General features: G+C 51.1%; 1 protein-coding gene across 1 annotated transcript; it reads right to left on the bottom strand.

Moving 5' to 3' along the window:
* Positions 1 to 891: 891 nt before the first annotated feature.
* On the bottom strand, positions 892 to 3413 carry LOC147976501 (uncharacterized). The gene is made up of 5 exons (XM_087519796.1): positions 2331 to 3413; positions 1974 to 2133; positions 1669 to 1832; positions 1249 to 1528; positions 892 to 1147 (listed from the first exon to the last, which is right to left on the bottom strand). The coding sequence occupies exons 1-5, from the start codon at positions 3320 to 3322 to the stop codon at positions 1010 to 1012; spliced, it is 1734 nt and encodes a 577-aa protein (XP_087375922.1). The 5' UTR covers positions 3323 to 3413; the 3' UTR covers positions 892 to 1009.
* Between the last annotated feature and the right edge of the window lie 10785 nt (positions 3414 to 14198).

Here is a 14198-nt window from a genome sequence, read left to right on the forward strand (position 1 = left end):
AATGTTCCTATGGGCTGACCTATCACAACCAGGTGGAAAAGCCTATTGGTCAGAGGCCATCCGATGAAAGTAAAAGGCGTAGATCTTCGGGTCAACGGAGGCAGGGTTAGGCCGGTCGGGGGCCTTGGGGGTGTCATGCAATGTCCTAGAACGTGTCATGCAAAAGTCCCCTTTGAGTGCACGAGAAGTTTCGAGGTCAATGGAGCAACAGGCAGCGCATTTCATTCACAAACCAGACACGTTCTCTCTCGATAGCTAGATACTTACTCGGAGATGCCGTAGTTTACAAGCGGCCTCCGGTCAGGCTTCTGCGAAATGCGCTCAAACTTTTACCACACCCTAAAAGGGACATACGAAGACATTGTGCCAGGTCCCGAGGATTTCCAGCATCGTATGATTTTCCATGGATTTTTACGGCTTAATCTGGCATGCCGCCGAGGTACATTCGCCCCCCATAGTGGGGCTCCTCCTTTGGTTGCATTAGGCCTACGCATACTGGAAAGACATCGTATATGATTTTACAAACCACTTCTGGACATCATTTCAGGTGGCTGTCGTACAGATCTGCAATTTCCTGCATTGAAACGCTACGAATGCAGTTGCCTCAAACATTCCAGGCGGGCCCGAAAAATGCCTCAAATAGCCCACTTGCGCCCCTTTTGCCTTTTTGGGCCAGCAAAAAGTGAATCCTGTTAAGACGTTTACAACGGTACTCCCTTGTATTTCTGGACAGAGAGAGTATAAGCTAGGTCTCGAAAATGGAATTTGCTAAGGAAGCTGAAACCTTCTTCTGCGTGAAATATCATCGGCAATCCTTAAACCACCAGCAGAACAAAAAAGTGACGGCCATTTCATCCTAATTTCGAGAAATACTGTAGTAGTACTCCTTAACAAATTTATAAGACCATCAGGACCTTGAGAATGTTATTTACAGCAGCGTTCCAAATCAGGCTCGCACTCGACATTCGACACCATGTCCATATCTAGAACCGAACTACAGAAACGATAGCTACGACAGCCCCATCCGGTCTACGGACTTCATCACCCGCTTCGCGTTAGTCTTCTCCAGGTCAGGCCCCAGGTGGGCCGCCGATGCGCGCCGGATCCTCTGGGCCAGCTCCCACCCCCAGCGCTCCTTCCTGAAGCGCTGCGCCATGCTCACAACAAGTCGTCGTCACTATCAGACGGGCATCCGGCCAGGGAGCAAACAAATAGATGCATGGACACGGCGATGGGTGCTCTACTTACAGGAGTTTCGGCCGTGTCGAGCAGGCGGCTGAGGAGGCGACTGCCGAAGCGGTTCTTCACCAGCCCGGCAAGCTGTGTATCGCCCAGCCGTTCAAGCTCCTGGATCAGACGCCGCAGCAGCTCGCCCCGGTAATCGCCGGTCTTCAGGATGCAAGACTGCAGGACGTAGTGCCCGTAGTGGTGGCAGGACAGACTGGCGACTTCCGTCATGAGCTGATCCACGACGGCGTACTGTACACCTATGTCCCCGTGCTCCAGGACGCCCTGCATGAAGTAGTTGCTGCATGCGGGGTACCGATCGAGAGACCTCTGTCAGTTTTAGCTTGGCATTCAGTTCAGACTTCAGAGCTCAGAGCGGGCCGGTAATCGAACGAAAGTTCAGAATCATCGAGAAGGTTGACGCGAGGATTGAGAATTAACCTGTATTGGCCCTTGGCCATGTCTATGGCGCCTTCACATATCACCTTCTCGAAGTCCTTGAGCTCGTCGGCTCGCGCGTTCCTGAAGCATACTGCCAGGCACCTCGACCCGTACTCTGACTCCAGCTTGTCATTGATGGTGTCCAGGGCGTGCCGGATCAGAGCCTGAAACCAAAAGAAAGTAAACCCCGATCAATACACATGTCATGTAGGAGTAGTAGCGCACTGTGCACAGAGCCAAACAAAATGCAGAGATAGTCAAGCATATGTATGTTGCGTCCATGAAAATTCTGCATCACCAATTACCTTGGTCACCTCGTAAGGCATCGTGGTGAAACAGTGGGCAATCAGTTCGTCCCCTCCGGCCTCGTCCATCACGCGCTCATTCACGAAGCTGCCGACGAGCCGCTCGGACAGGTCCCAATGCCGCGCCACCTCCGCAATGAGCATCTTCAGAGATGTCACCCTGCATTGCATTGCACCAGGCAACACAAGTTCAGCAGCAGGTTTTCGCCACACACAAGACACAACTCTAGTACCATACTCATACTAGTAGTAACTGGAGTTTGGACTTTGGACATGCGATTCACAATGGTAAAATTACTTCTGATCAAACTGGTAGCACTGAAATAGCAGGGAGGAGTCGTTGATCGGTGAACGTACCCGTCGTTGGACCTCGAGACGAGGCTGGGCGTGACGGCGGCCTCCACGATGCTGCGGAGCTCCTCGTACCGCCAGCGGCAGATGCGCAGCAGCGTGGCGAACACCGCATGCCCCTGCCTGTTCGCCATGATCTCGTGCGCGCGGTGCACGAACCAGCCGAGCACCCTGTGGCGTATCTCCTTGTCACCCTGCTCCAGCAGTTGGACCACGAACGCCGAGCAGGACATCAGCAGCTGCTCAAGCGTCATCGGGGAACGGAGCGACTCCAATCGGATCTTCTCCAGCCTCGAGTCTTGGTGAATCGGTGGTTCTGGCGCCCCCGAGTGCGAGCTCCGGGTCTCCTCCCCTGCATGGCGTTGCGGCGGCTGCGGCCAGGTCTGCGGCGCGTAGAACAGACCGACTCCGGACGGTCGCGCGGTGCCAACTGGAGCGGCACTGCTCGAGGAGGTCCCGCGCCGCCCGTAGAACAGCTCGACTGCGGACGGTCGCGCGGTGCCAGCTGGAGCGGCGCCGCTCGAGGAGGTCTCGCTTCCCCCGTAGAGGCGCTGCGCAGACCCAAACTGCGGGTGCAGCGGCGGGATCGGTCCCTGCTGCCGCTGTATCGACGAGACGACCGAGCCGCCGCCGCGCGTCGTCTCTTCGTCGTGGACGCGGGGGTGCGGGGGCGTGGGATGGGCCGACGCGTAGCCGTACACGGCGCTCCGGGACGCGTCCACCCGCACGCGGCGCGGCGAATCCCTCAAGTACAGCTCCCGCATCCTTCGCCCCTGCGACTCGAGCTCGGAGGGGAACGCGTCCGCCTCATGATCCACAGGCAGGCTCGCCTCCCGCAGCGGCACGGGCGGAATCACGTGCCCCTGCTGCTGCTGCGGCGGCGGCGGCCGCAGCGACGACGACGAGGACGGGGTCTCCCCGCGGTAGGCAGCGCCGTGGGAGGGCGCGGGGCGGGACGGCTTGCTTGGGGAGCCCACCTTGTGCTTGCTCGGATCCATGGCTTGTACTACTAGTTTCGATTGCTCTGGGGTTTCGGCTTGCTGGGATTTGGGGGGAATGGAGGTTGAATGAATTGGGCGAGCGTGTTTATATAGTGGCAGAGAGGCGGCGGCCGGGGTGGGAGGAGGAGGAGGAGGACACCCGGCCGATTTACACGGGGAGGAGTGGGGCCGGCCAGTAGGCACGGCACCTTACCAACTGAAGTTCGTTACTAATTAATAAAGATCTAACGGAAATCATAATGAACAAACACCTGGATCGCTCTATAAGATTACCAAGATCTGATCATCATATAATTGCGTCATTGACAGACACGTTCACCACATGGTCAACCAGACAGTTTCGGTAACATTTGGGGTACTCACCGAGAACCATTCCCTTCTAAAAAACATTCCATAATTTTAGTACACCTTTTACAAAAAGATCTAAATCTAATACTCTCTTCGTTTTTATTTACTCCGCATATTAGAGTTGACTAAAGTCAAACTTCCTAAAATTTGACCAAGTTTAGAGAAAAGAATATAAATATTTACCATAACAAATCTATATGATGTGGAAGTATATTCAATAATGAATCTAATGATATTGATTTATTATTGTATATGTTAATATTTTTGTCTACAAACTTTGTGAAAGTTTAGAAAGTTTGACTTTGACCAAAACTAATATGAGGAGTAAGTAAAATCGGAGGGAGTATAAAAGTTCATTGGAAGTACAAAGCAGTCGAAACATAATAAAATCGAGGTCCCTGAGCCACCTAACGACCATTGTTGCCGTCAAAACGAGCCGTAGCCACGCCGCTATGGTTGACCCAATACTGGAGCTGGTGTGATATTATCAATGGCAGAAGAGTGCGTGCCCCTAAGGATTAACACCTCGGAACCGCAGTTCTCGTTGTTGAACCCTTGTATTGATTAGAAGAACCCGCTACCAGATCTCATCATAGCGTACGCACAATGAGAAACCCTCACCTCGCCTAGACTTAATAGCCAGACCGACTTAGCATGGAGCCTGCAATGGCGGGAACAACATGCCAATGGATGATGTAGCTTCTCTTGGGATGGAGCCATCCCTGATTGGGGTGGTCATGATTGTCTGTTCATTGCTAGACACAACGACAGTACCCTCATAAGTTGAGATGATGAGATGTGATGATCTTTTGCCCGATTGGGGAGCTATGATTTATATATGTGGTATGAGAGATCAATTCCATCGAGCAGGTATCTTGGATAAACATCTTGGATCTTGATATTTGGTTTATCATGGCAGCCATGATAAGCATCTCAGCTTTTGTGGGTAAAGTGTGCAGCCTCATCAATGTGTAAAACTATTTGAATAACGGTGTACATGGTCGACGAGCTAGCACGTCCAACTTTGCTAGAATCTGAGTTGTGGTTTACAAAACTGTTTTCATGAAAAAGTGGGCTGGTTAAGGGCAATTCTAACCGATCCCCTAAAAATAAATGAGTAAAACGACAGGGTAAACCTTAGTGGAGTAAATTTACTCCACTAAGTTTTGGTCGTTTCTAGCCGATCCCCTAAACTTAGTGGAGTAAAAAAATTTCATTTGCATCACATATTTGGCCACCGAAACACATTTTCTTGCTTTTTTATTTCATTCAACAATACTGGAGTACATAATTCACTAATTCTTTGCCACGAGAGCAAGACCAAAGAAGACAAGAACCCCAATTAGACATTTTAGAAGATATCCAACTTCCATAACTGCTCTCACTAGTTGGATTAATATCTTCTCTATGCTTTCATTGTTGATCTACATAGTTCTTGAGCTTCGAAACTTCTTTCTTCTTTGATTCTAAAGAAGTAGATGTTGTTTCACATCTAATCTCATCTCTAGTCTCATCTCTAGCCTCAATTCTAGCAACGAGTGCACAAAACATCTATCAATTTTCATGTTATCAATGGATCGATGTATTCTTCTTCCCAATACCAAAACTTGCATCCATCCTATACACATAGCTAGATGAGCAAACAATGAGCTATCGAAATTGCGTCGAATGCGGTGAACAACCGAATCAAAACAAGCACATACCCCATCATTTGTGCACTCAAAGAACACCCATCCGGAGTGTTTTGGCGTGGTAGAAACTCGGTGCACCACCTTTCACGTGCAGTCATCACGCTGTATGACCGGCATCGGCGAGCCGGTAAGCCGCTGCACCAGTGCCGAGCCCGGGCATGTATTTGCCGGTGAACCTCCGACGGGAGAGATTTGAGTGGCTAGGGGAGGAACCGGTACTTGCATGCGGCCCGAAGGCATTGCCGTGGTTGTGCGGTTGGCTTCCTGGCCAATCCATGGCAAGGCGCAGCCGGGGGCGGACGGAATCGCCAAATCCCGAGGCGGCGGCGGCGGCCGCAAATCCACCGGTTTTTTGCCGGCCACAGGACGAGGCTGCGCAAATCCAAGTGGCAGGGGACAGTGGCGGAGCCTACCGAGCATCCCCGGGGGCGGCCGGCCGGCCGGCGGGGGGGGGGGGGGGGGGGGGGGGAGGTGGGATTGGGAGGGGCGGCGCTGGCGCAGATGCGATGCAGGAGGGAAGGCGGGAGGAGTGGGCGAGAGGCGCGACTTTTACTCAGCCACCGTGCGGTGGAGTAACTATAGGGAGATTTTTAAGGAGAAGAGAAATTTTTTACTCCATTACGGCGGATAAGGGATCGGCTAGGTCTCGGTTAGAGAAGTAAAATCATATTTTTACTCCTCGAACCGGTTATAGGGATCGGTTAGAACTGTTCTAAGTATCAAAAATATGCTATTATGGGACAAGCCATGTAGAGAAGGTTCTTGTCTGAAAAATGGCAAGAAAGAAAATATACCATGGTGATAGGAGAAGTATGACCGGTAGAGTCACTTTGAGATACTACTTTGCTACAATGTACTTATGCATTTATGATATTACCAAGTTAAATATAGCTTCTCGCAGCCTGAAAACCTAGTATATGGACCACATTTTCTTGCAAAAAGATGTTGCTGCATGTACATTTGACCAGACATGGAAGAAGATAAAGTTAGGATAACAAGTGTGAGAACTATGGTGCAATCGCAGTCGGTCAACTACGGCATACCGGATAGGTCTGTTTGTGTTAATTGGAGTTTTTGCTGCAATACTTATCTAGTGTTCACAACTTCGACCAGAAAGGGTCGCAACAATATAAGTAAATGGTCTAAGTGTATGGATGTGCTCATGGTATCAATTCTATTGTGCTCAGCGTCACACTGATCATATGATCGTTGTTAGACGCACATGAGTGATTTGGTCCGTGACTCAGCTGCCCAGATGGCCAAAATGCACACTCAGTTTAAAATATCTAGAGAGAAAAATTGGTGGCCTCGTCAATACGGTAAGCTTTAGAGTTTAGATAGTGATCTCTCAACTCAGTGACTTGCCACGCACCTTTTATCTAAGCTTTTCAATATTGATGAATAAAAAACAAGCAATGAAGTAAATGCATTTAATATCAGTAAACAATGTTATAGTTTTTCAGAATGTACTTCCTCCGTTCCAAAATAGATGACCATGCAGAAAGAGTACCTCTCAAACTAATACCACGTATTCCAAACTTGACGGGCGCGGGAGGCACCTCTACATGGTACTAGTAGGTGGCCCTTGTGACGCCCGGATAATCAAGCTACAGTAAACCTTTGCTAATGGTGCCACGTCACCTCGGTTACTGTTGATAAACTCGAGTTAGTTCGAAGCCGATTCAAATTCAAATTCAAAATCAGGCAAACAATAAAAGTTTTTAAACATTAAAACTAAAATGTCCAAAATGTGTCAAATAAATCATGGATAATACTAGTAGAGAAACCACATTTTTATAAAAAATTTAAAGGCTCTAAAGTAATTAAAACAGCAGCTATGACAATTAATTAAGTGCCTTTTAGAAATTACAATAATGCAAACGATTTTATGTAGGTGTCAAACTTTTTGGGACAGTAGAATAAGTTATAACATTAATTTAGGAGTTGTATTTATATTTTATAAAACAAAAATTAAAAAAATAAAATAGAAAAGAAAATAGATAAAGAAAAGAAAACAGAAAACAAAAGGAACCCCCGGGCTCCGGCCCAGCAGACCCTGGCCCAACTGGGCCATGTCCCAGCCAGGCCGGCCCACCCCGGCGCCCTATTAGGTCACCTCAAACCCCTCGGTCAAACCCCACATCCCACCGACACCCCCACTCTCCTTCGCCCCCTCCCCCACGTTCGCTCCCCTCTCCCCCCGATCTGGATCGGGGAGGGCTTGGTCCCGTCGCCGCGCCCGACGCGCACGTCACCGCCCTCGTCGGCTCCGTCCCTCGCCACCTCACACTCCCATCTCCCTCTCCCTCGACGACGCTCGCCGCGCCAACCGCCGCCCGTCGCCGTTGGTCGCCGCCGCCCGGAGCACCTCCCTACCGGCCTGCTACCCCTACGCACGTCGTCTTCGTCTCCCTCCTCGCGCACCGCTACCACGGTCCCTACTCCCCGCCGTGAGCTTCCTCCCTACCCCCTTTCTGTCGCCGGCGTCGTTTCCCCGCCGTGCCCAACGCGTGCTTGTACGCGCTCCCGCGCGCCCGCGGCCCGCGCTCACCTCGCCTGTCGCGCCCAGCGCCGCTCCTCGACGCCCTGCGCGCGAGACCGCGCCCCCATGCTACGCTGCTTCCACCCAGCTGCGCCGCTGCTTCCGCATGAGTTGCTCTGCCTAGCCCCGCCGGAGCTCCACTCCAGAGCCCGCCTTCGACCGCTACTAGCGCCGGCAGCCGCGCCCCAACCACCCCTCCTCGCCAGCTTCCCCCCCGCCCCCTGCTCACTCCCGCTCGCGACCGCGCCGACCAGCCAGCCTCGCCGTGCCCTGGCCTCGGCCAGTGGCTACGTGCGGGCTGTGGCCGCCGGCCACTACCGCTGGGCCCGGTCCAATAATTTGGGGGCTAATCCCGATTAACTTAACCCCCACCTAATTAGTCTTTGGCCCATTGACGAACGGGGCCCATGCCCCTGTGCTATTTAGAACAAAAAAAGGAAACAAAAAGCAATAATAATAAAAAAAATATTAATTAATTAATTAAATAATTAATTAACTTAATTAATCTTATTTAATTAACCTAATCAATTAACTAAAACTAATTAAACCTGTTTAGTTAGCCTTAGTCTATGACAGGTGGGTCCCACTGGACCCACAGGCCAGGTTTGACTCTGGTCAGCTGCGTTTGACCTGCTGACGTCATGGTGATGTCATGCTGACATCACCTTTCACTGTTCTGGATAATGTTTGATTTAAATAATTAAATAAATTTCAAAATTGCCTAAAACTTTGATAAATCATATAAAATAAACCGTAGCTCAGATGAAAATACTTTCTACATGAAAGTTGCTCAGAACGACGAGACGAATCCGGTTACGCAATCCGTTCGTCCGCCACACATCCCTAGCATAACAAACACGCAATTTTCCCCCTCCGGTTCATCTGTCCGAAAACGCGAAACACCGGGAATACTTTCCCGGATGTTTTCCCCCTTCGTCGGTATCACCTAATACCGCATTAGGGCATACCTAACACCGTGTATTACCTCGTTATGTTTTGTGATGCTTTGTTTGCTCCGTATTTACTGTTTCTTCCCCCTCTTCTTCTCCGATAGACCCCGAGACCGTTGCTGATGACACTGAGTACGACTACGTCACCGACGACCCTTCTTCCTGTACAACAAAGCTTCCAGGAAAGCCCCCCCTTGATCACCAGATATCGCCTATTCTTCTCTATACTGCTTGCATTAGAGTACTGTAGCATGTTACTGCTTTCAGTTAATCCTATACTGCTGCATAGCCTGTCCTTACAACTACTGTTGTTACCTTTACCTGCTATCCTACTGCTTAGTATAGGATGCTAGTGTTCCATCAGTGGCCCTACACTCTTGTCCGTCTGCCATGCTATACTACTGGGTCGTGATCACTTCGGGAGGTGATCTCGGGCATATGCTATATACATTATACTGTTACATTACTTATGATACTGTTCGGAGATGGGGGCTGAAGGGGCAGGTGGCTCCATCCCGGTAGAGGTGGCCCTGGGTTCCCGACGGCCCCAGACTGTTACTTTGTGGCAGAGCGACAGGGCAGGTTGAGACCACCTAGGAGAGAGGTGGGTCTCACCCTGGTCGGCGTTCACGGATACTTAACACACTTAACGAGATCTTGGTATTTGATCTGAGTCTGGCTACTGGCCTATACGCACTAACCAACTACGCGGGGACAGTTATGGGCACTCGACGTCGTGGTATCAACCGAAGCCTTCGTGACGTCAGCGACTGAGCGGCATGTACCGGGTTGGACTGGAACGCCTGCTCTTGTATAAGGGAGGCTAGGTCTGCTCTCCGGCCGCCCTCGCAACATGCAGGTGTGCAATGGGCGATGGGCCCAGACCCCTGCGCCATAGGATTTAGACCGGCGTGCTGACCTCTCTGTTGTGCCTAGGTAGGGCTGCGACGTGTTGATCTTCCGAGGCCGGGCATGACCACGAAAAGTGTGTCCGGACAAAAGGGATCGAGCGTGTTGGGAAATGTGGTGCATCCCTGCAGGGAAGTTAATCTATTCGAATAGTCGTGATCTTCGATAACAGGACGACTTGGAGTTGTACCTTGACCTTATGACAACTATAACCGAATACTTAGGGTGTGTTTGGTTGTAGAACCAAGTGGAATGGAATGTAATGGTTCCATTCCACTAGAATGGAATGGTTCCGTCTTCGTGTTTGGTAGAGCTAATGAGATGGAATGGAATGGTTCCATCTCGGTGTTTGGTTAGAGGAGTAGGATGTAATACGTACCACTAAATATCACTTATTTCCGAGTGCTAGTACCAGTGGTAACATCATTTAGCAACTGTAGTAAGCACCAACAGAGGCGCATCATCAACTAGTAGTAATAATTCGTATCAATCAGGGTGGAAGGAAGCGAGGAATTGATTTCTTGCGATGCTCTCGCCGTCAAATTCAAAAGTACTCGTATCAGTTCAGGCAAATCAATAAACTAGTACTAACAATTAGTATCAAGGTTGCTGCTCAAGGAAATCGACAGGCATCAACGGCAGCTACGATAGGAACAAGGCGCAGGAGAAGAAGATCCACCAGCCTGTCGGGACGACGCGGCGGTCAGCCACGACGAGAGGAACAGGAACAGCGGCAACCGCGCCCCGCTCTCTGATGATGTTGCTCCGCTGGCTGCTAGCCTGCCGCCCGTTGCTAGGTCGTAGCCACACCGCCGATAACTCACCGCTAGCCCGTCGCCCGCTGCTAGGTCGTTACCAAGTTACTGCTACACGCCATGGAAGAGGGGAGACGACGGGGACGCGAGGGACAGCTGGCGCCGGAGCGCGAGGTGGTGTGGCCGGCGGCGGCCCAGATCACGAAAGGGAGCGGCGCTGAGAGGGAAAGGCGCGAGAGGGTGGCGGCGCTGAGAGGGAGAGACGCGCGACAGAGGTGGTTCCGCGTTGTCCGTTCGTTTTCGAGGAACTACCTGGTTCCGCATAAACACGGAATATGCCGTTCTCTGGAACGGAGGGGTTCCGGTTCCTTCGACCAACTAAACACGGGAATGGGCCGTCGGGACGGAACCGACCCATTACATTCCACCCAATGACAAAAACTAAACACACCCTTAATAAAACACACCCTTCCAAGTGCCAGATATAACCCGGTGATCGCTCTCTAACAGGGCGACGAGGAGGGGATCGCCGGGTAGGATTATGCTATGCGATGCTACTTGGAGGACTTTAGTCTACTCTCTTCTACATGCTGCAAGACGGAGGCTGCCAGAAGCGTAGTCTTCGACATGATTAGTTATCCCCCTCTTATTCTGGCATTCTACAGTTCAGTCCACCGATATGGCCATTTACACATATATACCCATGCATATGTAGTGTAGCTCCTTGCTTGCGGGTACTTGGGATGAGTACTCACGGTTGCTTTTCTCCCTCTTTTCCCCTTTCCCTTCTACCCGGTTGTCGCAACCAGATGTTGGAGCCCAGGATCCAGACGCCACCGTCGACGACGACTCCTACTACACCGGAGGTGGCTACTACTACGTGCAGCCCGCTGACGACGACCAAGAGTAGTTAGGAGGATCTCAGGCAGGAGGCATGCGCCTCTTTCGATCTGCATCCCAGTTTGTGCTAGCCTTCTTAAGGCAAACTTGTTTAACTTATGTCCATACTCAGATATTGTTGCTTCCGCTGACTCGTCTATGATCGAGCTCTTGTATTCGAGCCCTCGAGGCCCCTTGCTTGTAATATGATGCTTGTATGACTTATTTTATTTGTAGAGTTGTGTTGTGATATCTTCCCGTGAGTCCCTGATCTTAATCGTACACGTTTGCGTGTATAATTAGTGTACGGTCGAATCGGAGGCATCACAGCCCTCCTGGATGTCGACGACGAAAGGGGAGACACTTAATGGACATGTTGGTGACGCTCGATGGGGAGGGAGTTAGGCCTGAAGGTAAGGGGGCGTAAGTCAAAATTAGACGATATGTACGGGGAAAGAGGCGGCATCGGACGGGATGAGTCGTTATGTGTGGCGGCCATCATGGGGATGCGAACTACGATGGAAAGAATCGATGTAGAGGGCTACCTGTTGAACTCAGTAGTTTAAGGATTTTGGCTGGTCTCTCGTGATAATGGCGCGATCCAGATCACAATCAAGGCACAACACTGGTGCAAAAACCATCCGAGTCAATAATTTGGCATGTTTTATTCCTCGTGAGTGAAAAATCACCCCCAAAACCAGCGACTTATCGTGGATATATTCCTGTTAGCGTGAAAAATGATTTGTAATACAGATAGAGGCCATCACGGACAGGGTGTTACCTTCTAGATGGTGGCACACGTTCCTAACGGTTATAAAACACGTCGTCATGATTGTACAATCATTTGCCACAGCTGACCATCCTTGTCCGGGCTGACATTTTATTCATGATGAACGACGGGGCGATATAAAAAGTCTAGCCTTTCGTAATTTCTCAATTTCTAGGTGATGGTACCAAGGATAAAGATGGCCTTTATTGTACTTATTTTTTACTTCAGAAGAGTAGTGGCGCCTTTATTCCATCTTCAGGAAGCCGCTGCCATCTCGCCTTCTTGAGAAAGACACAAACCCTAACAGAACTAAAAATAAGATAAAAAATGAAGGCCTCCCACCGGCAAGAGCCGGGATCCACTCCGCCCCCATGGCCCTAAGGCCACCGGAGACAGGGCAGACCGGTGACAGGGCTGGCGGGAGGCAGAGGAACCCTAGCTTTTTTGGGAGGCGGCGACCGCTGTCGTGGTTCTAGGTCTGACAGTAATGTAGGGGGGTAGGTATGGAGAGGCAAGATCTTAGCTATGGAGTAGTTGTAAGCACACGAGGTTTACGAGTTCAGGCCCTTCTCGGAGGAAGTAATAGCCCTACGTCTCGGAGCCCGGAGGCGGTCGACTGGATTATGTGTGTATGAATATCAGGGGTGCGAACCCTTTACACTGAGGAGGGGGTGGCTTATATAGAGTTCACCGGACCCCTCCGGCCCTCAGTTATGCAGGGTTTTAAATATATTAAGGTCGGGCATTACTGGTAACGCCCCTAATAAAGTGCTATGATGACCATAAAAGCTACTTAATGACCGACCGTTAGCGTGCGGAGTGACTTTAGGTCTCCTGGCCGTTGAGTGGTTGGATCTTGGTCGACTGATTGCTTCTTGGTCGAGTGTCTTCGAGTCTGTCGAGTGGAACACCTCCAAGTCGATTGAAAGGTGATTTCTTCTAGAGATGTCCCTAGGTAGGGCAGTTGGGACAGGTCCATGACCCTACCCTAGGTACATAGCTTCATCATTAGCCCCCGAATGGATCAAGGTTTGAGTGGGGAAGGAGTTGAGAACTTCTCCGACTCATTTTTCATGCCATGAGCATATCTTGTTTCGGATCAATGAACCTGAGTGATGACAGCAACTTCCTTTTCAGTCGCCTTGATCCATTCTTAGTTTTTTGTCGAGTGAGTTTCTTTACTTGAAAAGCTCCGAGTGACGGTGTGGAGGAGATCTTCCATCTGACAAGTTGTTCTGCTACTCGCAGATTTCGCGGGATTCGAATTTTGGGAAGCGCGCGGGACGGGGGAGGCCGCAGTAATCGGATGGGACAGGGTGGAGCTGCCTCGATCTCCGCGCCACCTTTTTCGCCACGTATCACGCGCGCGATTGTTACAGGATTTGACAGGACCGTCCGGGCCTACCAGTCAGCCACTCGGAAGCGACCTCATATAAGGCGTCGGACCGGGGTTTCTTGAACAGTGCGTTCTCATTTCCTCTTTCCTTCTTCAGGCTTCTTCATCGCGCTCGCTCTCACCCCAGTGCCGCCGCTCCGTACGCGTCTCACCGGCGACGATGGGGAAGGAGAAGACGGCGGCTCTGGAGCGGCGAAGAAGGCGACGGCAAAGGCGAAGGGGAAGGCGACCAGTCGGGGTGGATCTTCCTCGCGAGCCGGCCTGCCGAAGGGCTGGATCCAGGGCGACTGGAACCGCTCGGCGATCCGCCAAGAAGACCTCGATGACCTAGCCGACGGAGGGCTGATCCCCCATGGATCGGCGCGGCTTCCGGGGAAGGAATCCGAGCCGCAACCTCGGGAGGGGGAGCGCGTTCTCCTTGCCACCCATGTCGACCGTGGATTTTCCTTGCCTCCTCACCCTTCTTTTCAGGGATTTCTGAATTTCTTTGGGGCACAACTCCACCACTTCACTCCCAACACAATCGTGTATCTCGCTGCTTTCGTGTCTTTGTGCGAGAATTTCTTGGGTTGTCGGCCTCACTGGGGTCTTTTCAAGCACATTTTCACCTGTCGTTCTCAGACGGTGAAAAAGG

This window comes from Triticum urartu, chromosome 4A (assembly GCF_056163025.1).
Source record: "Triticum urartu cultivar PI428250 chromosome 4A, HENAU_Tu73, whole genome shotgun sequence".
In the NCBI taxonomy this organism is placed as follows: Eukaryota; Viridiplantae; Streptophyta; class Magnoliopsida; order Poales; family Poaceae; genus Triticum; species Triticum urartu.

What these genes read in the sequence shown, in the direction of transcription:
- LOC147976501 (XM_087519796.1), bottom strand. Translation starts at nt 3,322, where the DNA reads ATGGATCCGAGCAAGCACAAGGTGGGCTCCCCAAGCAAGCCGTCCCGC. An exon ending in TGCCTTACGAGGTGACCAAG is followed by an intron (nt 1,833 to 1,973) that starts GTAATTGGTGAT and finishes TTTTGGTTTCAG; the next exon opens with GCTCTGATCCGGCACGCCCT. An exon ending in TCGACACGGCCGAAACTCCT is followed by an intron (nt 1,148 to 1,248) that starts GTAAGTAGAGCA and finishes AGCATGGCGCAG; the next exon opens with CGCTTCAGGAAGGAGCGCTG.